General features: G+C 37.3%; 1 protein-coding gene across 7 annotated transcripts in view; it reads right to left on the bottom strand.

The window, feature by feature from the left end:
- SOX6 (SRY-box 6) overlaps positions 1 to 25,037 on the bottom strand; it is a 322,621-nt gene that overhangs the window by 124,697 nt on the left and 172,887 nt on the right. For all 7 annotated transcript variants that reach the window (XM_026850473.1, XM_026850475.1, XM_026850472.1 and 4 more), the window contains 2 exons: positions 23,304 to 23,476; positions 19,665 to 19,733 (listed from right to left, as the gene is read on the bottom strand). In XM_026850473.1, coding sequence (XP_026706274.1) covers positions 19,665 to 19,733; positions 23,304 to 23,476 — 242 coding nt within the window. The remainder of the gene's footprint in view (positions 1 to 19,664; positions 19,734 to 23,303; positions 23,477 to 25,037) is intronic.

Raw genomic sequence — 25,037 nt, forward strand, 5'->3', positions numbered from 1 at the left:
TTTCACTTATACCCATGTGCATTCGCATATGCATTTTAAATACTTCTCTAAAACACCAATAATCCTTCTTTGAAGTACCGAATGGAAGCAAAAGATCAGACATTTTCGGTTCATGACTCTTCTCTCACTACAGGAAGCACTCTGAGATCATAATTTGACAGAAATTTCCCTTGTATTCCAGTCTTGAATTGTTTTCCACAGCAAAATTTATTCCAAGTAGACAGATCTCTATTGGAGTTGCTATCATGTCAGTTCACAAATCAGCTGATGACAGTGAATATTTCCACTTTACTCCCAGTTTGCTTCTAGAATACAAACTGTTAAAATGAGTGACACAAGAAGTTTCACAAGTTCAAGGGCAAATACAGCCCAATGGATCTGTGACTTCCAGGCATTTGACTTCACTGTCTACTGAGGTGAAAGCTTCAACTGAAGCTTTTCATCTGGTTGGGTCATACATAAGGACTCTGCCTCTTTTGGATTCTCTCATTCAACAATGAATTGTCACACAGCAACTTTTCATGTAAAGGTAGAGGTAAGAAACCCAACCTGTCTGAAGGAGTCTGAAAAACATCCTTCACCTCAGTCTAATTGTCTGCTTTCACAAAGATTGCGGGAACTTAGCTTTCTCTGAAACATCTATCTATCAGATTCAGCTGAAATCAACCAACAGGCTGAAAAGCTAGTGGCACACACACCTTCACACACACAATACAGGGTTGTATGAAGCTAATTTCCAGAAGCATTCAGGCTAACAATACAAGTCTGAGATCTCCTCTTTCTACTCAGATTGCAAAACTGACAACTCTCTAGAAAGTGAGGATTTTTTGGTGGTGTTGCTGTGTAGCACAAGGTCTCTTTACAGTACTGACTATAATTCCACAGAAAACAAATGTCACAAGCAAAAAGATTAGAGCTCCTACAATCTTAAACTCCACTTAGTAGTGCAGCTTGCACAATACAACACCCCACTCCTCAAAGTGGAAGGTCTTCCTGCCCCAGTGCTCCCTCTTCAGCCCCTCTCCTTTCTCCTCCCAGGCCCTCGCTCCCATGCTTGCTCTCTTGCCAGGTCTGGTGCCCCCTTTTCTGAGAACCTATTGTACTCACTAAACCAAGAGTGAATTGAATCATATAGCTCCTGTTCTCTCCACTTTCTGCTGAAATGAATGGAGATTTCACAAACTGTAGGGCTTCCTATCATATTGAGAGATGACTCTGATCTGTGAAGTACCAGTCCAGGAGGCACAGAAAATGTAAGACATGATAAGTGAGTGAGCGCTGCATAAAACGGTGACATTCTATTATAAGTCAGGCCACGTTTAAATAATGAAGGTTAAAATGTCCTGCTGTGCCTCTGTAGGACTGACCCTATGCCCACATTTCCTAAACAGTCCTGGATTCAGAGTGCATCCAAATGTCTGGATCCCATGTCAGGAGGAGACTGGGCTCTGCTCCACTCCTCTCACATCTACGTTTTCCTTCCAAGAGAAGCCCGAAGAGCTGAGCAGGATGGAGGCCATGGTGTGCACTAACTTATTGCCCTTGGGGGATAACAGCACCATCAGGCTGTGGGAGACACTTGCGGATTAGGCACATGGGAAGCACATAAACTCAGCCAACAAGAGAGAGTCTAGAACCAATAGCCCAAGCGAAGCAGCAAATAAGTGGCTTCCCCTGGCGTTTACAACATAGTTTCTAAGATCCTTTCATGATGTGTCCTTTTAAGCATCACAAAACCAAAAGATAGATTCTCTGGTCATTCCTCAAATACACCACTTTTCTCCTCTAATACTTCTGGTTAGGAAGTTTGCCCATCTTTGCTAGTAGCAAGACCAGTGAATGCAGGTGAGTCATGAGTAGTGATGTAGTTATACAACTAGGATGTCTTTTACATTAGAAGCAGGATTGATCATAAACCTATCAATGACCGCATGGAAAAAAAAAAAAAAGAAAAAAGAAAAAAGGTACAAACTGTCAGGAGAAAATTATGAACCAGAGATAAAAATTAATAGTGAAGTACTTGACAAAGTGCCAGACTTTGTCCAGACCAGGTTCTACCTCTTTTCTAAGGTACACAAAAATAGCTCAGTATATTTTAAGGTTAATTGTTTCTAGCTGTGAATAACTGAAAAAATAATTTTAAATTTATGGATTAAATGTGGAGGCTACAGATCTCTCTCACACCCCTTTACTTTAGTGATACCCTAATGAAATAAAAGCACTTCTGTTGCTGGTATATTGGTTAGAACACCCGGAGCAATATGAAAATGAATAAATGAGGAGAAATTTATTTTCAAAAAGTATGATTTAAGTCTACAATGCATCTAAACCTTAAATGTTTTAGTGGGTTCCATAAATTTAATTTAGATGGGACTATCATCAACAAATTCATAGTATTGCCACCAGAAGTTCAGAAAGCATTAGTTTCACAAAACTTCTTGTGCATAAAATGGAAAACATTTTAATTAAGCCTCAACAGTGCAAACATAACAAAGGGAAGAACCTGAGAACTACAGCAGGTGACAGATTGCCTGTCTCTTCAGAGTAAAGTCTCCCAGTAAGATCTTCTTTCAAATTGTGCAGCATATTCAAAGCAAATCATTGACACATCAGATAAAATTCTAACTGGTGAAACTGCAGAAAGTATGTAGGGTAAGATGAAATATATCACCACAAATAAAATATTTTCCATTCTATTTTCCCTGACATGTGCAGACCCTCCACAAGAAGGAAAAATGACAGTATTTTGGTCAGTACCCAAGGCTCTGTTTCCATGGGAAGTGTGTGCATATCCAGAGCAAGTAGTTCGGTAAGCAGTGCAGTTTATGAATGCTTGTTTTCCATGGTTTTGCATGAGATGCAAACTCAGGGTTTTGCTTCTCTGCTGTCTATTAAAGTATAAGCTCAGATCAAAATTTTCCTTAAATTAGGGCATTTTAACATCTATCCTGTGGACATTCTTCAAGTTCTAATATGGGGAGAGCTTAGAATAATGTCTTTACTTCCAGGGCAACCTAAAAGGATTTATCAGGGCCACTAACTTTCATAGACTTAAATGAATGCGATAGCTTTTAAGCTTCTTCCTATATCTCAGATGTGGTTACCTAATTACCTAACGTGTCCAAAAACTATTCAGGTGGAACTCCGATAGACAGACTGGCAGCACAGTTATTTAAAAGTCCTTTCCTTAGGAAATCAGGGTAAAAAATTTTGCCTTTAGAGGTTGTTTTATTTTTTTTTAACACTAAATGCTATTACAAATATAGGAAACAAACAGGCAGGTTGACTCTGAAATTTGCATTCATTACTACCATTTTATGAATGTAAACTGCCAAATAGTAATAAACCACAAGACAAAGGCAGTTGTTTGTAAATACAGAGAAAGATTTAAGAAGTGGGGAGAAGTGTAATGCTGAGTCAAAGCGTTCAGGTAGCAAGAATGTGAGAGAGAAGTGTTGATTATTCCTTCTTTCTCTGGTAGACTGATACGCTACTTATACGTGATTAACATTTCATTCTGGTAACCAGACAACAATGCAACAAAGGAATAAAAGTTCATTCTTAGCTGGAAACAGTAAGCATCAGTTCATCTTCTTTTTTTTCTATTGTAAAAAAAAGCTAAGTACTGTGGAGCCACGGCTTTAATACTCTCCACGGCTCTTCACAAAAGCCTCAGTGAAATCTGGGTCCTGTCATAGCCTGACAAGAAGATAATCTGTGTGGGACCTTCCTTTCTGATTGGGAGGTGCTTTCTCTTAATCAGATGGAAAGAAAGTCTCTTGGTAAGGAACCCCTCCTCCTCCAGAAAATGGAAACAAATCTTTAGAGAAAGGCTTAGTCGGAATCTGCATGGAATCCAGGTTAAACCATTTTCCCTGGGCCTTGTAACAGTACCAAATGCCCCTGCATATATGTAGCTCCTTAACTTCATCCAAAGCAGACTTTTAATCCAGGCAAGATTTCAACCCGCAATATAGGCCTTTGTAGCATTAACATCTGAATGTTCCTGGAAGCTGCAGTTCATCAAGTGTTATATACTTTGTCATCTCTAGGGAGAAAGGAAATAAATGGGTGACTCTAAGCCTTGAAGGCTGTAAATCTATTACCAGGATGAAGGCAGATGTACTCTTTCCATTCTGTGGAGTTATTCCTGTTTTGCACAGATGTAAGTAGGATCTGAGTCAGGTTTGTGCCTTCTGTCCAAACAGAATTCCCTTATTAAGTGAAAAGAAACGTAAGTTTATTTACTTAATAATGACTTAAAAATAAAAACCCTTCTAACAAATCATAAGGAAGCTTTGCACTCCTTCCTATTACTATGACTCCCTTCTTCAGAGTGAAAAAGCAAAGCTTTGAAAGGAAAGAGTAGATAAACTAAGAGTCCTACATCCTATTACAGTATCCATTGTCCATTCCATTCTTCTCAGAAAGAAAGAATGGATATTTCTCATTTAAAATAGTACCTCTAAAATCTTTAATTCCTCATACTGCTAGAGCACTGTCCACTCAGGGATGATTTAAAGCATTTAAAAGTTTGCAACTAGTTTCATTCTTAGCATTCTGCAACGAGTAGTTTGTACATTCACCTTCCTACATGTATAATGGAAGCTCAAAGAATAAAACCTGATTATTTGCTCTGTTAATTCAACCAGGATACCTATTTCTGTTGCCTAGATTATGAAATGGATCAGAAATACTGAAATTTTTTTAAAAAAATTTCTAATATTTTTTTGAATTTCATTCTTTTAAATGTAGATCTGAAAGTCTATAAAAGTCACCTGAAATTTCCAAAACAAGTCTGATAATTGCAATCATTATATTGGAAATATTATAATAATAATATAATGGTCCTATAGGTAGCAGCTTGAAGTAAAAATTTAAAATAAATTTATCATACAAAAATTACAGAGAAAGGAACCATGCAAGGAAAGACAAAACATTCCTTAGTTTATCATCCTAGCCTTGGAAAGATTAAGTCTTGCTTCCAAAGCTAAATGTATAACTTGACGAAGAAAACAGCCAAACTTGCTTGGTTGATTCATTTTTGATTTGAAAATGCTTGAATATCAACTGAAACACTATTATTAAAAACAAACAAACAAAACACCCTTCCACAGCCATAAAACATGTATGAAGGATCCAATTCAAAAAATCGTCTCTAACACTAGACGGTGAGTAATCTCACAAAGATTTCACAGGACCTATGCCAAAGGGGTAATGTCTAATATTACCTGTACAAACTCTCCATGTAATGTTGGATACAGCACTCCATTAGATTCTCCAGTTCCAATTTACCTACATTTTATCCCTTTCATATTCAGAGGCTCATCTTGATCCAAAAAGCAAGCTACTTCTACTGAGGTCACCCCATAATTGCCACTGTTGTCTCACAGAGCAATGGGAGAACATTTTTTTCCACCTGTTTGGGTTCTGATTAAGAGGATCAGAATGTTCTGCTCGAGAAGAATCAACTGGGCTGCCTGTTTCACAAGAAAGTTTCCTGTTTGTTTCGGAGTAGGAAATAAGACTGAAACCACATAGTATTTCTTGACAAAGTGGTTTGCTAACGGTGACCAAAACATTTTCAAACCTGTTGCACTGTAGTGGCTCATCTTTCTTTCAAGGTAACAACAAAGTTTGGCAATGCTGTCCAAAGAAAACAACTGTGTTTTCCACACTTAAAAAAAAATAAAAATAAAAAAAAATTACATCACTCTATGAAATCATTGGCCTATTATCTGCAGAAAATGCCAACTGCCACTAACACAGGAGTGACTCAGGCCTCACATTAGAAAAGAGGGGGGAAAGTCCTACTTGTATGAAAGAATGTCACTAGACTACTTGAAAGGGACCATAAAGGTCTGCTGGGTCTAAACACATATTTAAGTATGTAGTGAGAGGCTTATAAAAAGCATACCACACTACACATGTAATTAAGTAAATAGTAATAGGCTTTACATATGCTGAACCATTTAGCTGGACAATATTAACTATCATATTTACATGAATGTAGTAAGCACTGAGGACAACCCCTACAACTATATGTGAGACAAGGAAAGACTGAGAAAGAAGAGGAAGACACTGCAGAAAATTTCTTAAACTCAGCCTTCCAGGAGTTTAAGAGATGATTTTCATGGCAGGCCCAAAGTAAAATGAATACATTTACTTTATTTTTGGTCAGCAGGACCTTTAAAAAGACTATTTCACCAAGAGAAATAACACCTTTGTCATTTTAATGTATGTTTATGTAAAATGAAAGTGGCAGTTCTGTGTTAATAAATGCTGCTTAGGAAAAAAAAAAAACAAAAAACACAAAACACATAAAAAAATCCGTTCCTGAACTATGGTGAGTAATTAGCCCCTTAGCATCCCCTTTCTCCAGCAATGCTTCCTCCTGAGCTGGCTCTTTTAAATAGCTCCAGTCCTGGCTGCCTTTGTTGAGCCTGGAAATTGTGCACATATGAGAGAAATTAAGCCCTCATTTAACAGGGACACATGCCTGTCAAGTCCAGAGGAACAAAGGCTGGTCCCTGGGGGCTACTCAGCTCCCTGAGGCTGCCACTCATTCTGTTAGCAATGCTTACCCTTTACAGATTGTGTATAAAACCCAATAAATCATTTCATCTGCTCTGGTTAATATACACATGAGCCTGGGACTTGCTTCAAAGTATTTTTTTCTATTGCTTGCAACTCCATTCGTTTATTAAGAGGCGACCGACCAATGTTTGCTAGAGTGTAGCCAGGTTTTTACCTTTATGTAATAATATTAATGTCTGTGAAATAAACCTGAAACGTTTACTGTCAGAAATAAAGCCATTGATGCTACAACTATTTCACACAGGAAATGTTTTATTACTCTTTAATGGTCAATAATCACCAGTGTCGATTGTATAAATTACTAGTATATTCTGTTCCTCCTAAAGTTACATCTGAAATGTATGCATATTTCAACTGATAGTAAAACAACAGGGAAAATAAAATGACAGATGTGTAGCCTTGCCTAGGAAGAGTCTTTTCTCAATTAAAGCAAACCAAACAGGAAAGTAATATCATGAGGAAATCATTTTAGTCCTTTACAAAGTGTTATCACAAAGATGCATCTATACTGTCATGGATAAAACAAAAAATAATATTAATTGCACAAAGTGATAACTGAAGTAAACACATGCAAGACAAACATATTCATACATGATATATCAGCTACCTCCGAGCTCTCTGTGGTGGATGGGCACAATTATCCCCAAATATAAATGCACACATAGAGCAGAGGAATATTTTACAGTGAATAAAAAAATAATAATAATTAAAAAAAAGAAATGCTGTCATTTCCATGTGAGCTCTTTTTGTTTTTGAAGAGGGCCTAATTCTGTACTTCTAGTATTAGACTGACATAAGTGGAGAGAACATGAACAACACCAGCTGAGGAAATGGCACCCTGCACTGCATGCAATGAAGCAAAACTCTCACTAAGTTTAGCATGAGTTTTTTCTTTACTTGTGTGTAGGATTAAGCCAACGAAGACAAGTTAGTGGTGTAGAATAAAAACAAATTAAAGTGCAGAGTTGTATCTTCTTTCCCCAAAATGGTGAAAGCAGTATTTCAATGCCTGCTATTAACAGGGACCTTTTTTTGTTTTGTCCACTCCACAATTTTTAACTAACACATTGAAAGCATGCCATTTCTCAAGCAACAATATTACGCTTTGTATTTAAAACCACAAAATAAAGAGGGCTGACTGTTCTGACAGCTTTAATCCTGATGGTACTGGGAGCCCCAAGTAAAAAGAAACTGGTACAGCATGGAGTTTTTCCTGCTCAGCAGGCAGAGAAAAAGCAGTTCTGGATTTGATAAGTAAAACCAGATCTAGTCGATGGTTATAAACTAAAGCCTTGCAATTAATGGGAAACATCAACAGTCCAAAGAACTTGTGTATCAGTGGGGTCTTTGAGAAGGCCTTTTCTCCCATCTTGTTAAAAACTCATTGAATGTACAACGGTCAGGACTTTTTTGTGAAAAGAATTGTGCATGCTCCACAGTCGTCAAACAGGAAAATAGATATTTAAATATTTTTAGAAAACACTGCATGTTTTTATTGTTGATATTTTTCGCTGCAAATTTGTGTCAATATAGCAATGAAAAGTGCCCGACAGGATCATGACCTCAATATGACATGCTTTACAAGTATGAAGATGTGTCCCTTCGTCCTGAAAGATCTGACGGTCAAACTATTGTTATAGTAGTTCATCCTAGTTAAAAATAGCAACCACAGTTAAAAAACATCCAACCTTAGACTGTAACGAAAGGCTACAATTCAGTGTATATTAAAATCTAGATATTAACAATTACCTATAAGAACAAATTCCTGTAAAGAAAACATGTAACTATTATACTATGCCCATGCAATCCTAAAAGTGGCAGAAATGCAACAAATAACCTATTTCTTAGGAGTAAAAAATTGTACAACATAATGCACATCTACATTGTTCAACTTAACAGGGATCTACAGCTTCTCCTCCAGCATGTATACACAAGATGCATTTCTGAAAAATTAACCGAACAGAAATCAAGAAGGGAAGAGATGGAGTCTGTTGTGCAGTTGTAAGAGTCAGGAATGATTCTCTAAGTGTAAGGAAATGAAAAGTATGCCCTTATCACTAGAAATAGGTTTGTCATAAAAGCAGTTGTCATTTCTGAAGAGAGTCTGACTAAAAGTAATTTTTGTAAGGTTTGGGTCCAAATTCAAATCCCTGCTCCTAAAGTCACAAAGACTCTCAGTTCAGCAGAATTTGGTTCATTCCTCAATATCCGTACTGGATCCCTGATTAACAGAAGATCGGTTTCTAGAGTGGGCTGTAAGCAAGCATTACCCAGGCTGTTTTTTTCCCCTTGAGCACAAATGATCAGAAACTCTGAGCCACTTTATCCACCTTCTCTTTGCAGATCAAAATGCAAAAGGTTACCGTGAAAACAAGGGAGAATATGCAAAGGTGTTATATGCTATGTATGCCACTGACATAATACTTTAATAGGATATGCTGTAATTTCCTGTAATTAATATCTTAGCAGAGCTATAAAGGCTTTTTTCCAAAATTATACCATTGCCTTTACAACACTAAAATTAATGTTGTGTCAACCTTTCCATTATAAGCCCCCTTTTTCAGAGGTTTATAACTTGGCTGTAAAAATACAGTCTGGCCTAAAATGTGGCATGCAAGATCTCCATTTAAAAGCAGCCATTTTGATTAAATAAAAAACATTATTTAATGGCTGTTTCAAGTCTTCTGAACGCCCTACAAAATGTGTGAGGAACTGCCAAGTAATCTAGGCATTCTTAAAAAAAAAAATAAAATTATTTTCTCTCCACAACAAGCCACTGTTCAAAGGATGTTTTACAGCCATGGAAGTTATTCCACACATGTAAGGAAAATAATATGGATTTGGGAAAATACAGTGAGAGTAGTCTCTCCACTTGCCTCTTTCTGATGACAATGGCTATACCTCTGGGCAGCAGCTCGACCGCTTGGGAGACTCAAGCTAGCTGGATGGGTATTCATTTGAGGCCGGGCAGTGAGTCAGAGGAACAAATAAATATTTTTGTCCAGCTGAAGTGAATTCACTGTAAAAGCTCTAAAAGCTCTATCTGAGTAAATTAAGGCAAGTGGTAAGTTGACAGAAAGTAATGATAGAAAAGATGATCAAGACATCACAGAATCACCCTATGGATTCTGAAACCACAGATTTTAGGTCTGTCAAATTTCATATAAGAACAGGATCAAGTCACTTCGGAAATTTAACTTAGGTGCTTAAATTAGGAACCTCGTTGTCTAATCAACAGAAGGTAATTCACAGCACCTGGACTGCTTTATATATGGAGCCAAAAGTCCTAATTCAGTCACCCAAATTAGATATCTAAAATTAGATGCCCCCAAATATCTATATGCTTTTTATTCTGCCTCAAAAGAGTGTTGTGAGGATAATACACTTCAGCTTATGAGACACTCAGATATGCAGTTACAGAGGAGATGAGTATCCTGAAAATATATCACCAATAAAATTCAATGAGATGGAAAAGGCAAAGCTCAAAATGTAATAGTAGAGTTCTTCATACAAATCACTCATTGTCAGAGAGAAAAAAAAAAAAAGTGCCATATGTCCTCCTCTGAGAAAAGTTTGTTTCTAGATTTATATTAAATAAATTATCTTGTCAAATAAGGAATCTCAGTCCGTGCTTAGGCTATTAGGTATACATTGCACTATCAACTTTATTTTGTTACCTGTAGCAAGTACCCATACTCCACATTTATCTCCCTGATCTGATCTAGATTTTAAACTAACTATATGTTCCTCCAACTGGTTAATCTCTCATTTACAGAATAAAAATGACTCATACATTACTTTATTTTAAAGTTCCCTAACTCAGAAGTGCTCTTCCATACTGTGGGGCAGTGATGTGTCTCAAGATGGATTTCACACTCCACCATCAACTGTGAATTTCTTTGCTTTTATTATTTGGTGTTACAACTTTAATATTTTCTTAACATACTGTCATTTTGGGTGGGTGAATAAGATGAATTCAGCATTTCATAAAGCACCATTGTATACTGTTTACATCATTTATTTTCTTTTTATTGAATGATTACAAACTTCAATTTAAAATTAATAACATTTTGTGGGAGTTACTGCATGTGAATTAAGTGTGGTGATGTCAGTGCATCCCTCTGGAATTTAAAAGATATTTAACTGTGTTATATCATGTGCCGCACAGTATATCAATTTTTATTTCCCATCCCTCAAGTATGGAATGCACACTGTGTAACTTCTTAGATTCTCAATATAGACATAATTTACCCAAGCTGTGCAAATTCCCAACTTGCTGAAGATGATATATACATGATTTATATAAAAGACTAGTTCTTTCAAACAAGAAAAAGTTTCACATACAACACAATCCATTATATTATCTAATTATTTAGGGAGAGGTGTTCTAATGTAAGAGACAAAAGGAAATATGGTGCAAATTGCAGTCATAAACCAACTTTTCCTTATTATAATGACTTTAAATTTAGACAGGTAAATTCCAGGCAAGACCATTCACCTTTCCTTGAGACCTATGCTTTGACATTTTTGCAAATGTCTAGATTAGCCGGTTGCATAAGACAGCAAATATTAGAAATATTCATTCACTTTACTTTTACATATATGCCATCAAACGTATACCAAATATTAAACAGCATTGGGTTTGCTCACTTGCCAGTTTGCACATACTACTGTCTTTATGTGAATTCATAATTCCTGAATGCATTCAGAGAGCAATGAATTTACTTCTTTCTTGCTGTCATCATATTAAATATATTTAAAACAAGTTTTTATGCTGAAATTGACTCAGTAATACACTTGCATTCTACAGCATTCCCACAATTACAACTAAAACCCATTTTGATTCCTTAGGTCAGGATTTAGTCCATCTGGTAAATTTAAGATTTTTACTGTGTGATTTCAAAAAGTACTTCAGAATTTATTTGCTAAATGCTTTTGGCCTTTTTATGTGGGGCTGTACTTCATCATTTTCCTCCAAATACCTGCTTCAGCAGACAGATATTTTGACCTCTGATATCATCACATTCCAGTCTTGCCTGTATATCTGAATATCTCCATAAATCAAGTCATTTCAATACTAAAATTTATTACCTATTTTCTTTATTTACTATCTCCTGATGAGTGTGTCAAATAGTTGGGGGGGTGTGTAAAAAAAAAGTAATGCAAATCCTGATTGTTTTCCCTCTTGGCTGTCACACAGTTGTCAACCACAAAAAATCATCACTGAAGTAAGTAATTAGAAAAGAAAGGCCGATATCTTAGGCAGCATCTATCAGTTCTGGGAGATGTTTCAATGTTACACTGATGTAAGACCTAAAAAAGAGACGGCGAGCCCAAAAGGTTGCCTGTTTTTTCCAACTACATCTATTTGTCTAAGAAAACAAATTACATCCCCTAAAACCCCTGCCTCATTTATATCTTTGATATTCCAACCACCATACTAATATTCTAAGTCCTTCCTCAACTGCAGAGCCTACTTCTGTGAGTAACACATAGAAACACAAGTCATCAAATACTGGCTATGCAAATATTACTCAAGCAATTAAGACTTCCAGGATCAGCCCTCTTGGTAGGCTGCCAGTTGGCCCAGTTTCCACTCCCAGTTATCCATCCTTGTGTGTGCGCATGCTGCTTAGAAAGGAAACTGGTTTTCTGTGCTGAAGCAAATAGTGCATTATTATGGCATTATTGCAAATACTGCAATATTGCAAAGATTACATTATGCAGACTGACAGAGGGGGTGATGCAGACCTGTCCTACCAGGGGAACAGCACCAGAGAGGTTCAGAGGGACATAATCTCTGCCACACAGTCTGGGAGCAAGACCAGGGTGTCCGGATCAGCAAACACTGAGGGCTCCCCAGCATGTCACTCCACGCGTGGTTCAAACGGGCAGACCACCGGCTGAGAGTGACCCCTGGGCAGCAGTACAGGTGGGTAGCAAACATTTGCTTGATCCTCTGCTGTTATTCAGGAGCTGGTTATAATCTGCCCCTAAATTAACAGGGCTCAAATCTGAGGCCCTTCTGTAAGCAAAAACTGTAGAACGAGTGTTTGGGCTCAATAGAGTCAATGAGATTTTAGCCCCTGGCTCTGACAGAGGCATAGCTGAGAACAAGCTCTTAAACCACTGGCGAGATTGCAGTGCAGCACGCCCAGAGCAAAGGAAGCAGCAGTACTTGAACTGGGGAGTATGGGTGCCTGTGCTTTCATTTCCAATTTTAAAACACACGTGGGAGAGAGAAAGTGGGAGGGCAGCTACTATCATTTTCTGCACCAACATGAGCCTGAGAAACAATGACATTTACTTTGGTTTAACTAATTTCCACACATCAGATCATGTTCGGCACTCGTGTGCCAAAGTCCTATTCTTCAAGTCTGTTGAAATACCACTTTCCGAAACATGTGTGCTAACATTTGGCCAACACCGCCACAAGATCATTTTATTAACTTGTAGCTCATTTCATAGACTGCTGCTCATGTTGCTAACATATGCTATTCTACCATTTACTGCTCTATAATTAGAGAAGTCATATGAAAGAGATACACAAGGCTTAATTTTTGCATTAAATACAATTTGTTTAGACTCGGGTAGGCGAAATAAAGCTATTTAAAAGGGGAAAAAAAAAAAAAACCATATAGTGAATTAGAAAACTGCAAGACAGCTAATTTAACTCTTAGAAGGTCATAGTAAAAATTTTTTAAAACCCAACCCCTCCACCTCAACACTGCATACAGTTTTAAGACTCAAATCCAGAACTGATTCCTGCTTTGGCAGCATACATCTTGTTTCCAGGGGCTGGGGGCCTCAGGGGCAGAGCAGCTAGCAGGATCCTTGCAAAATGGGGGACCAAGGTGCAAGACCAGAAGCTTAGTGGTAGCATAGGAGGGGTGAACCTTTAGCACAGTGTGTCTTTTGCTTAAGCCACCACCAAGCTTGTCGTGCCAAAGCATTTTTAGTATGGAAGAGGATGAATAAAGGATAGGGAGCATTGCTGGAGTATTTATTACAGCATGGCCTGCTTGGAGAAGGGTAAGGATACCACATCACTTCTCTTTCCACACAGCTGACAGAAAATTCCAAGCCAGTCAGCCACGAGATGGCTTTTGTTGGAAAAAGCTGGCCTGTAATAGACCTTTTGCTTGAGTAATTATCAAATAAGGACTTTAGAGCTCATTAATAAGCCACTATGTAATAATAAATAAAATATGAAACTTTTGACTTTGATGTTTAGCTATTTGTCTTTCCCCCATTGGATCAGTTTCCATTTTCACTAAGCAAGTTATGAGCTGGACAGAAGCTGTGATGCCATGCCTACAGCAGAGCCCCATGAATTTGAATCAATCATTTAGCAGCCAGCTACAAGTTACAGGCACATAACAGCATTTCTCTCTTCCATGTGCACACAACTGCACTGCAGAAGGGAGTTAGACATAGATTTATTTAATATTAAACTCTTAAAAAAAAAAAAAAAAAGAAAAAGAAAAAAGATACCAATGACAGCTGGGAACCAATTCATAAGAAAACTAGAATTTAAGGGATATGTAACCTTTCTACTGTAAATTAATAAACTCCAGCTATAGTTTATTAAACCACCATGATAATTTACATTTTCTACTGCCATAATCTTGACTGCTTATAAATTACAGTAGTTTTACCTATTCTTTAATCCAGAAACATCATTATTAAAATGTTTGATGCAGGCTACAGTGCATCTATCATTACTTGTAAAAGTTAATTAGATTAGATAAAAGAAATAAGTAGATTTGCATTTTTATCCTGGTTTTAAACTTCCAAAGAAGATCACAACAGTGTGCCTGTGGGCAATTAAAAACAGCATACAGCAGTGAAATATAAAGGCAAAAAAGGTCTGTTTTTCCTGGCTAATTCATGATTGAAGATACAATTACAAAATATTTTAAGGGTTTGCTGAAGCTGGGGGCTATTCGTAGACTTCTAAGCTTTGTTTATAACTCTCGCTCTCTTTCAAGGGAGTATCTGATCTGCGTACCCTGCCAATAGACGTATCAAATTGCTTTCAATGGCTTTATTTGGTCCTGTTCAGAGCTTGCTGGAAGAAAAAAAAAAAAAAAAAAAAAAAAAAGTGGGGGAGAATATTCCCTAGTGCCAGAACAGTAGCACTGCAATTGCTTTTTGCTTGTCAATGCTAAATACAGTTTACAAAGAGAGACAACCTCAGAGAGAGTAACTGAACTGACAATAACTAGATACCAGCTTGTGCATTTTCAGCAAGCTCACTGCAAGGAGCTTTAACCTGTCTCCAAAAGGCAATAAATGAAAGGTTTGGATCTTAAAATTGGAGGTCAGTTACATACTTAATGATGAAGCATATCTTTAAATCTATTTCTACTATTATTATCCTAGCAAAAAATTAATTAACCAGGTCAGGGAGGCTATGAAGGCTAATGTGGAATGTAATTATTCCTGATCTTTAGACATGTACTTCACATAAAGAGATAGTCCTTATTCAGCTCACCAGGTACCTGAATTGTCAGTAGTTAATCATGGATAAGAAGAGAGACTCATTGGTTCAGCCTCTTAAGTTTTAAGTATGATTCAAATGATTCTTATTCAAGGACAGTTCAAATAGTTGCAATTTTTATGTTACTATTCTTTTGTTTGTTTACTATCACAGTAATCATGTTCACTCTTTTTGACTGAAACAGAAAATGCAAGAACATTAATATGAAACTACAACAGCATGAATGTATAGATTATAAAAAAAAATTACTATTAAAAATAATATCTAGTGGCTGAATTAAAACAGAATACTTATGAGACCAGAGGAAGTCAGTTTTTCCATGCAATGGAAATCATACTGATTCAAACAGAAAATGAAATGCTGTGCAATAGCATTGAGCATAGTACAGAGGGATAAGGTGAAGGGAAGTGGAGGAAAACACTGGATCAGCTGTCACTGTAATACCTATCACGAGTTTTTGCAAAAAAGCTCAACAACCAGTGTCCCTTTTAAAGACTTCAGCCACAATTTAGGACGTGCCCTAACAATGCCTGCCCACCAGAGTAGAGAAGTCCTCGAAGTTTTATCCCTTAAATCCACATACCACCCAGCCCCTGGCGGGAGGGAAATCCTGGAGCAACATACTGTAAGGACCAGTGGGCTCCAACCCCCTTCCTCAGCTGGACAAGGTGGGGTCAGAAGCAGTCCCAAAGCCTCTTTCTGAAAGGACTGAATCCTGGCAACAAAGCAATGATTTTAGGGATTTCAGGGTTCTCAAGCGGTTCACAAGGTCGGAACTGCTCTAGAGATGCAAGCCTTCCCTTCTCCCAATGTAGTCTCATCTTCATGATGTACCTCCAAATTCCACCATGAAACAGCTTTTTCCCTTATCCCTAGGGGTTCTCACTTTCACAGCACAGGCAAAGAGATGTCCTTGAAATAGTCTAATTTTGTCTCTTCTATTTACTGAATACTTTTTATTAAACAAAAAATAAAGTTCTTCTAAAAAATATGAATGAACCTGGAGACAGATCTATGAACTCTTACTTGCCCTGCTGTATTTTCTCAACTTTATTTCCACCAAAAGTAATGATTTCTCCGCACAGCTTTGCTGAACAGAGAACTTTATTTGGCATACTAGATTTCCTCCCATCTCTACGGACTCCTCTGTAGAAGAGTGCTTATGAACATTTGAGCTGAAAAGTAATAATACACTGCATTTATTTCATTTATTTGCATTTTATTTGTCTCAGAGACAGAAGTGAGAACTCCAGATTCCCACTCCATTTAGTGAGCAAACAAAATGGCTTTCCCCAACATGCACACCCTAAAAGTAACGTTAGCTTCACTTCAAACATGAGATGATTATGCAGAACATTTAATGACCTCAGTACTCTTGAAATTCCCATGTAGTTTTCATATGCTAAGCTTAACTAATGTCCTCTTTGCTCAGATTGTTGACAAAGTTTTGGATGTATAAGAAGTCTGGAGTAAGGTGCTCCAGTAAATGGTCTTAGAAACAAAACAAACCAAAACAAACAACTAAATGAAATAAGGTGTTAAAATTATTAAACAAATAAATAATATACAACACAATGTAAACATTTCATACCAAATAATGACAGTTCTCAGTAAATTAACCCAGTAGGTGTCCAGGGAAAGATGTGTTTTATTTAATATGGATTATTTTCACTTTTATATGTCATTGACAGAAATCTTGTAAGCCCCACCTAAAGTAATTTCTAATTGTTTAAATGGTTAAATAAATTGGATGCACTTATTCACAGAAATCATTGTTTAAGAATTAACACGGTACTTCAGAAGATGACAGTGGTACGCTGTGTGTCTCGTGATGAAAGCATTGCATCAGCAGTGCCCCACTCCTGCATCCTGGAGAACATACTGTTCTTATTTCAAGTAGCTGTGCCATGAATAGGCCCAGACCCAGATGGAACTGGCACCTGTGCTTCTTATATTTTGTAATCTCTTCTAAAGGGGAGTGTCAGGGAAGAGTACTATTGTTTTTCCATGCACACAAAGTATAGATAAAAATCCACACCATTTAATGTAAGTACTTGCTGTTTCCTGAAAATGGTTGCTCGAGAGCATCTTTAAACAAATTCATCTTCTAAATAAAAATCAAGTAAGTTATTGGGGATGCAGTTCCAAATTCTACCATGCTCAGAAACTAAACTGAGAATGTAAATGTTTATTAGAAAACTGTTTTTGTCTCCTCAAGCCACAGAGAGCATGATTCACCTCATCTCACTTCAGATCTCTACGCTACAGGCATCGGCATGTGTATTCTTTACAGCTAATGGAGAGAAACAGCCATTTTAGGGAACAATCTGACATATTTTAAATGTCTACTTTAGGACAAGATGAATTGCATCCTAAAACTATTCACTCTATTTGTCTCTTAAAAACAATATGGATAATTAATTGAGACAGAGTCTACACTGCAGTTATCTGCTTTTGGTACGATGAATTCCACCCAGAGTCACCAGTGCGACTTCTGCATTGGAATTGAGGTTTCCTGGGAAGATGCCGAGAGGGGACCTAGAACTGGCACAGCACTGCATCTCTCACCTGCCTCCTGCTTTACCTCCATCCCACCTATGGCCCTTAAGGTCTCCACAACCTTGCAACACTCAATCAATTCAATAGCCACAAACCTCTCAGGAACTGCAGGGGCAGCTTAGCAACTAACTTATCTCCCAGGCAACTCCCGGCTAGCAAACCTGCCACAGAACTAAGAAAGAACAAATAAACAAAGAAGAACTACCTGGCTCACAAGCAAATGGACTATGTAAGCTGCTCTTTAGCCTAGGAAACAATCTTTTAACAAACTTTTTTTAGTAACCTCCTCATAAGATCAATGTATGTTTGAGATGGCAATGTGCCCAACGTGCCTAGTGGCTCATACTGGAGTCAACAATGTTCCTTGGGCAATGAGATGTGCTCTACCAAGCTGGGAAAGAAAACAATCCTCACTGCCCCAAATGCGCTGATTAGATTCAAGTAAATATAAAGACAAATAAAGAAGTCAAACTATGAGGAGCTATGGAATACGAGTAGCTTATATTGGCAAGAATTTTGAAACAAATACAGGGAAGGATCACCAAGAAATAATTTAGCTCACATGAACAGAACAATCATCAAAACACTCCTTTGCATATACATCTAGGAAAGGATGGGAAAGAAAACTTGTGGAGGGTTCAGCACTGTGTATGAGGAAAATTGGGAGTGAACAAGAAAGCAAACCTGCAACCTATTCTAAGACCGCATTTCCCCAGAGTCAGTGGGAGGGTAAAGCTACTGGAAAGTATTGAGTGAATTGAAACATGCAGTACCTTTGAACTTTTTACTACAGAGCAGGATACTTTCCAGTGAAACATACCCACATTCTCCAAATAGAAAGTTACCCGGTCATGATTTCTCTTTCTGTGTCCTAATTTTTAAAATAATTTTAAAAATTAGAAATTTCTCATGCAAATAACTGTTCTGTTTAGCAGACTCAGCTGTGTTTCAGTCTTAGCTTTTATGCCAAGTAAAGATTTTTTTGTATGATTCTTTGTTTTCTGAAGCCAGACTTGCAAATAACAGAGAAGATGGTGTATAATTTCCTTTCACTATTCTTACATCTCTTCCATCCTTTCTGTATACCTAATGCGAACACTCAGTCTTTCAATAGGCAAAGACAATAATGGTGCTTTAACATTCAACTGTCTCTCTCATCACAGGTATCAATATATTTATATATGTTGATTAAACTCCTTAAAGTGTAACCAAAACTGCATTACAATATTTGCAAAAGCATTTACAAGCATTCTTTTGGGATGAGGGAAGGAAAAACTTGAGTTTTGCCATCTAGTAACATGGTAATCAGCTGATTAAGGAAAAAATCTGTTAGTCCAAGTCTATAGGAAATTATTGGCAGCACCATCATCTGTCACGCTAAACCAAAATATGTAAACCAAAGAACAGGCCTGTGGAAACGTTTTCAAAGTGGAAAGCAGAGAAAGTAATAGAGTCATGTGTCACTCCCTACCCACATATATTAGCACAAAATTAAACCAGGTTCTGAGCACAAGTAACTGAATACCTCCAGAACACTCCCAGATCCATGAAGTTACAGTTACTCCAAAGGTACGTGGGACACATATACCTGTGGGTCTGTTATCCTATTCTATATACATTTGCTTCAGTTAACGAAATGGAAAACATTCTTCTAACCTTCTTATAAAGCCAATTTTGCCTTTGTTGAGCAAGGAATTCTATAAACAATAAATGAGACTGCTTTTACTTCGCACAATACGAGTCAAACTGATTGAAGATTTCAGAATTAAATTACAAGATTTAAGAAATAGTTCAGAACTTTCAGAAGATGACTCTGCTTATTAAAGAAAAGCTCTTTCCATCAAAAAGATGTTTGACAATAATTTTCTACGACACAAAGACCCTTCATAAAGAGCGTCTTTACTGAGGCTTGTTAGCAAGGCATGTGGCTGCTTTATTTTAGATCCTTCCCTCTCCATAAATGGAATTTAAGTATAATCAGAAGAGAGCAATAAAACACACTGACCTGAATTTGCTGCTGCAGTAGATTGATTTTGTGCTGCTGTTGCAGAAGTTGCTGCTGTTGTCTTGCAATCTATTAGAAATAAAATTTCCATTAAATTAAAACAGTAATATTGAATCTTCAATATTACTGAGTGAAAAACATCTTATTAGTTATTCTTTATTATATTTTTAAGGATCATTTATTTAAAAAAAAAAAAAAAAGGATATTTTAGAGGTCTCTCTCTAGGTGATGTAAACATTTTAAATTTAAATGTAACATAAATTCTAGTTAGCATGTAAGAAATATGTATTTTAAGCACTTAGGCCTCAACTCTGCAAAGCATAGAAACATGGGTTTAGCTGGGTGCATGTGAATAATCTCATCACTATTCAACAAAGCATTTAAGCCTGTGGTGATCTTTGACTATGATGCATTACTGTTAGCTACAAAGGGAATGAAACACATGCTTAAAATTAAGTGCTTTGCTGAATGGGGATGGGATTACTCAGGTGCTTAAGGTTAAACACACATTTTCCTGCTTTGCTGAACTGGAGCCTTAGCTAGTATTTATAGATGTTTCACTATTCAGCACAAGCTCCTAGGGCAAGCTTCTCTAACTTCATTCACAATGAGCAGCACATTACTTCTCTTGTAAATCTCAAAGTCTTCCTATGAACTACTCAAGGAAGCAGGGTCTCATTCTGTGTAAAAGCAGTTCCTGATGCAGTAACTCATCCTCAACACAACCCCGTGAAATACGTAGATATTCTTACCCTCATTTGGTAGATTCAGTAAGGGATCTGAAGGGTAAAGGTTCACTCTATCCCTTTTCTAACATAGATGAGGAGAACCATGTGTTCAGGGCAGGGAACGCTAAGAGACTAACGAGAGAGAATCTGCCACAGCCACCCCACCCGCCCCGATTCCCACAAACCATCCAAAATCAGCATGCAAGAGCAGAAGGGAAATAGGATCCTGCCCTCAGACCGCAGAGCTACTCCCTGCAACGGCTAACATGTTCTGCAGCAACAGGGGAGGAGGCACAGGGAGCTGGGGGAAGAACTGGACTTCTGCTTCAGAAGGGTAACTGTGCAGCAGATGGAACAAGGGCAAGATTTGTGTTTCCTGGAAACCCCGGCCTCAGCAAATCTGCTACCTTCATTTCTTAAGTACAATTTCCCCTCCTATAAATATTTATCTAAATCAGAGGAACCACATAAAACAGCAAGATGTTGGTGACAAAGGTAGTTTGGTCACTCAAATCCACTGTTCCTGTTTTGGCAAAGATGCTCCTGGTCTCCTTCCCAACATCTTCCGAGCATGCTTACTCTGTTATAAACAGAGAAAGCTAAGTAAAATGTTTTACGATTAAAAAATTACAGAAATGTAGCAAGGTCGATTTGGAAATAAACAATCACATAGTTTTAGTGCAAACTGTTCAGACTAACTCATAAGGAATCTGCAGTTACATACATATTAACAGCTTGTAATCATGCACACACAGGGATTGAGCCTGTCATTTCTTTATTCTCTCGGTTTATCACCTGGAAATAACTCTGTAATTTTATTTTTTTTTTTCACTGCTATAGTTAAAATTCACTTTTGTATGGGAGACCAGCACAAAATTCATACATATTTTAAGTCTTGCATATGGCCTTAATGAGACAAATTGAAGTCTACATGGTCTGGGCTGGATCAAGGCAAACTGCTGCACAGAAAAGGAACCAAGCAGCTATCATAGCTTACTACACTGATGCTTGTAACAGGGATCAAACTCCCTTTATAAGCCTGGTGTTCAAATATTTCTGGACAAATCTTCCAGTAAAGTCATTAAAAATATGGTGAATGAAGACTGAAGAAGCAGGCCCTAGTCTGCTGATGAAAAAGGTAGTTCAGAGCTGGCAGCCTGTGTGCCCAGGTAACCTAGGGGCAGCTACTAGGACCTCAGGTCATCTATTGTCAGATCAGTGGTCAGCGTAGTGTCTGTGCTTGGAAAGGTAATGGTAACTGTGCTATAGAGAATACTGAAAAACCTGTTTGAGTGCTTGAGCTACTTTTAATGAGTAACACACCAATTGTGCTATTCCATTTTAGAAGTGTTTTAGTGCTTGTCACCAAAGATAAACTCTGTTGGGTTTATTGTCCCAGCACATTGTCCCTGCTGCTAAAACCTGAGTGAAGGTAATAGAAGGATTATCATGATTTTTAGCTTCAGAAAAGAATTATTTGTCATTTAACATTGAAACACCACATGGAGCTGCATCAGGGTCATTCTTTCTGAGTGCTGTATCTTTTTTCACAGATAGGCAGTATCCTATGCCCAGAATTGTTTGGAGCTGCTGGTGACCTGGCTGCTACTTAACATGGTAAACTATAGCCAAGGCAAAGATAAGATCTTTGTTTACATGTGCAAAAGCACTGATCTGCCAGAGTTCAGACTGCATGTGAACAGCTTTTTGTACCTGTATGTGCAATATAGTACTGCTGCATAGGCGTCTCCTGATGAAAACCAGAAATACACCATGAAGCATCTAATGTCAATGGTCCCTCTTAGATGGAACAGTATTATGATAGAAAATGTATCCAGTACCCCACAACGCAATTACCATAGCATAGCCCTGATGTATAGGCTTGACACAGTAAAGTAGGGTACACAAGCACCATGTGGCTCAAATTCTGAATTTTATTTGCCTATCGGTTGAGCTACATGCTCGCTTCATTGAGCATGACAACCTAGTTTTAAGTGTCATTTAATTTTCATTTTGAAATATAATTACAAAGTGTTCACTGTAAGATATCACTCGTCTGCAAATGTGTCAAGATTAATTTGTGCTAGCTTATTCACAAGTGTCAATAGTTAATTACTGTGTCATCTCTGGATGGCTAAATGACATTCTAACTTCTGATTTTTTACAGTGTTCCTTTATGTTATTTTCCATTAGGGGATGAGTCCATATTCCTACATGTGGGCAAATACTCAAGCACATAAAATACCAGACGTCACAACTCATTAAAATCAACAGAGCATATATTGCTGTATATATCCCATAAAATATGTTTAACTGAAAAGATAATTCTAGTAATAATGTCAGATTCCTAAAAACCACACATTAATTTGGATCTGTCTGATCTAATGCCTAGGAGACTAGTGTAAGGGATCACTGTTGTTATACTTTTGTACAATGAGAAAAGGACAGCTTTTTGGACAACTGCACCTTAAAAAAAAACCAAAAAAACCCAAAAAAACCCCACACCACAACACTAACAAACAAATCAAATCTTTACTTGTAGAACATATTTGAAGTTTTGAGGATGCTTAAGGTTTTTTGTTCAATTATTTTTTTGTCAAAAGGAGAAAAAGAGTTAAATAATGGTTATAGCCTGGCTTATTTGTGACTCACAAAATTGCATATTGGTGCAAGAAACAGCAACTATGAAATCTATCAAATGCCACTTATTCTAGGAAAGAAATTATTTGAATGTCCACACTCGCTCTTTCTCTGGGTCCTATGATATTTTCTCTTTCTGGAAAAAGTAATTTCTGAATATATTTAATCTCTTTCAACAACAACAAAAAAAGATTAAACAGCAAGCAGAACAGTGTTTATAGTAAACATCCTGCATGAAACATTTTCACAGGTTTCTGTCTTGGAGCCTCACCTGTTCTTGCTGTTGGCGAGCAAGGTCCATTTGTTGCCGTTGTTTTTCAATTTGTGAGGCTGCCAGCTTTTTCTGTTCATCGTGGGCAGCCAGGAGCTGCTCCCGTAAGCTGATCAGCTGGGTGATCATAGTAGAGAGCTGTCGCTCTTTTTCTGCCAGGCTTTCTGGTGTACCTAAATGTGCAGGAAAGATGTACTGTAAATACGAGATAGACAATAGTTACCAAGCAATATTCACAGAAAAAATATGGCTGAATCACCAACATGCTTACTTCAAGTGGCAGATTGAACATGTATTTTACTAACAAATCCCTAAAGAATGTAGCACATAGCTTCGCTGCGCTCTAAGCAGTGGAGGATATAACAAAAATTGGAGCAGAAAAGATATAGAGTTGTTGTTTTTTTTTTTCTGACAGGAGTAATTAACAATGCACTGTGTACAAATCCCTATATCTTTTCCATCTAAATCTGCCCAGTGCGATAAATACATTCATAGTTTATTAGACATAATTTTCCTTTACTTTATATATTTTGTTGTTTTTTTCTTCAAGTATGTAAAAATGTTTAAAAATATTAAAATATGCTGTTCATTGGAAGAAGCAATTTAACAGTTTATTGATAATTTCTCTAAAATACCCATATATCTGGCAGATCATTTGGGTAAATGAAAGCTTTGGTTATGGAATGCATATTAAAAATGAGCTCTACTTGCCCCCAAGAGAAATAGCTAACCTGAGAAAATGGCTTAAAAATTTTCATTTAACTTTCAAAGTTTACTCTACAGAGAGCACTTAATTAATATGAAACTACGGTACATTTATTCTTTGCACTAATGATGCTTAATGGTCTGTTTATGGGCAAATTGCATGGGTCTCCTAAGTAGAGAGTACAGGGTCCTTTTGCAAATCAATCCAAAAATATCCCATCTTACATATGAACATATTACTCTGTCACAAACAGCAATGTCAGCTCCTATATTTGAGCCATACACTGCATTCCCTTGTATGAGCATCTCAGACCCACAGCTCTATAAGAGGTGATATAACTACAGTAAGGTAGCAGTTCAGGGATATTGGAAGAGCATCTGAAAGAAGTTTACAGTTGGAATTGGGGTAAATGAAGCAATTTTATGTTGTAAAGAGAACTGAAAGTTAGAGAAGAAGCAAACCCAATCAAGATCTAGTCAGGTCTGTAATCTGCCACAGTGATATGAGAAGTGGCACAGAAAAGAGGGTATTTGCATACTTCCTTTCCTCCATTCACAATAGAAGATTGTGATAAAGAAGTCACAGGACTTTTGAAGAGGAAGAAAATGTGTGAGGAACAGGACCTGGGAGGGAATGGAGAAATTGTCACCAAAATTATGACTCCACCTTCTTCCCAGGAGTAAGATGGATATCTTCTAGGGAAGAGAAGAAAGAAGTTGACAGGTTTCAGAAGGAGAGGGAAGACAAAACAGATTCCTGCCAAGCAGGTGACAAACCCAAGATGCTCTACTACTTACATCGTCCTATGATGGGACTAATATTATTCTTAAACTGAATTCCCATTGCAAAAGCAGCATACAAGAAAACTTTGGTCTATAATTGCTTTCTATGGAAAAAGAAACTGCATGGCTGAAGTCATTCACTGTAAACAATGCACTCTCAGAAATAAAGTGTACTTGTTTTTCTTATTTGTATTTAACAACATAAAGTACTGAAAATATTCCATTTCTTAGCCACTATTAACAATC

The sequence above is a fragment of the Athene cunicularia genome (assembly GCF_003259725.1).
Source record: "Athene cunicularia isolate RWA chromosome 5 unlocalized genomic scaffold, athCun1 chr5_part2, whole genome shotgun sequence".
Taxonomy (NCBI): Eukaryota; Metazoa; Chordata; class Aves; order Strigiformes; family Strigidae; genus Athene; species Athene cunicularia.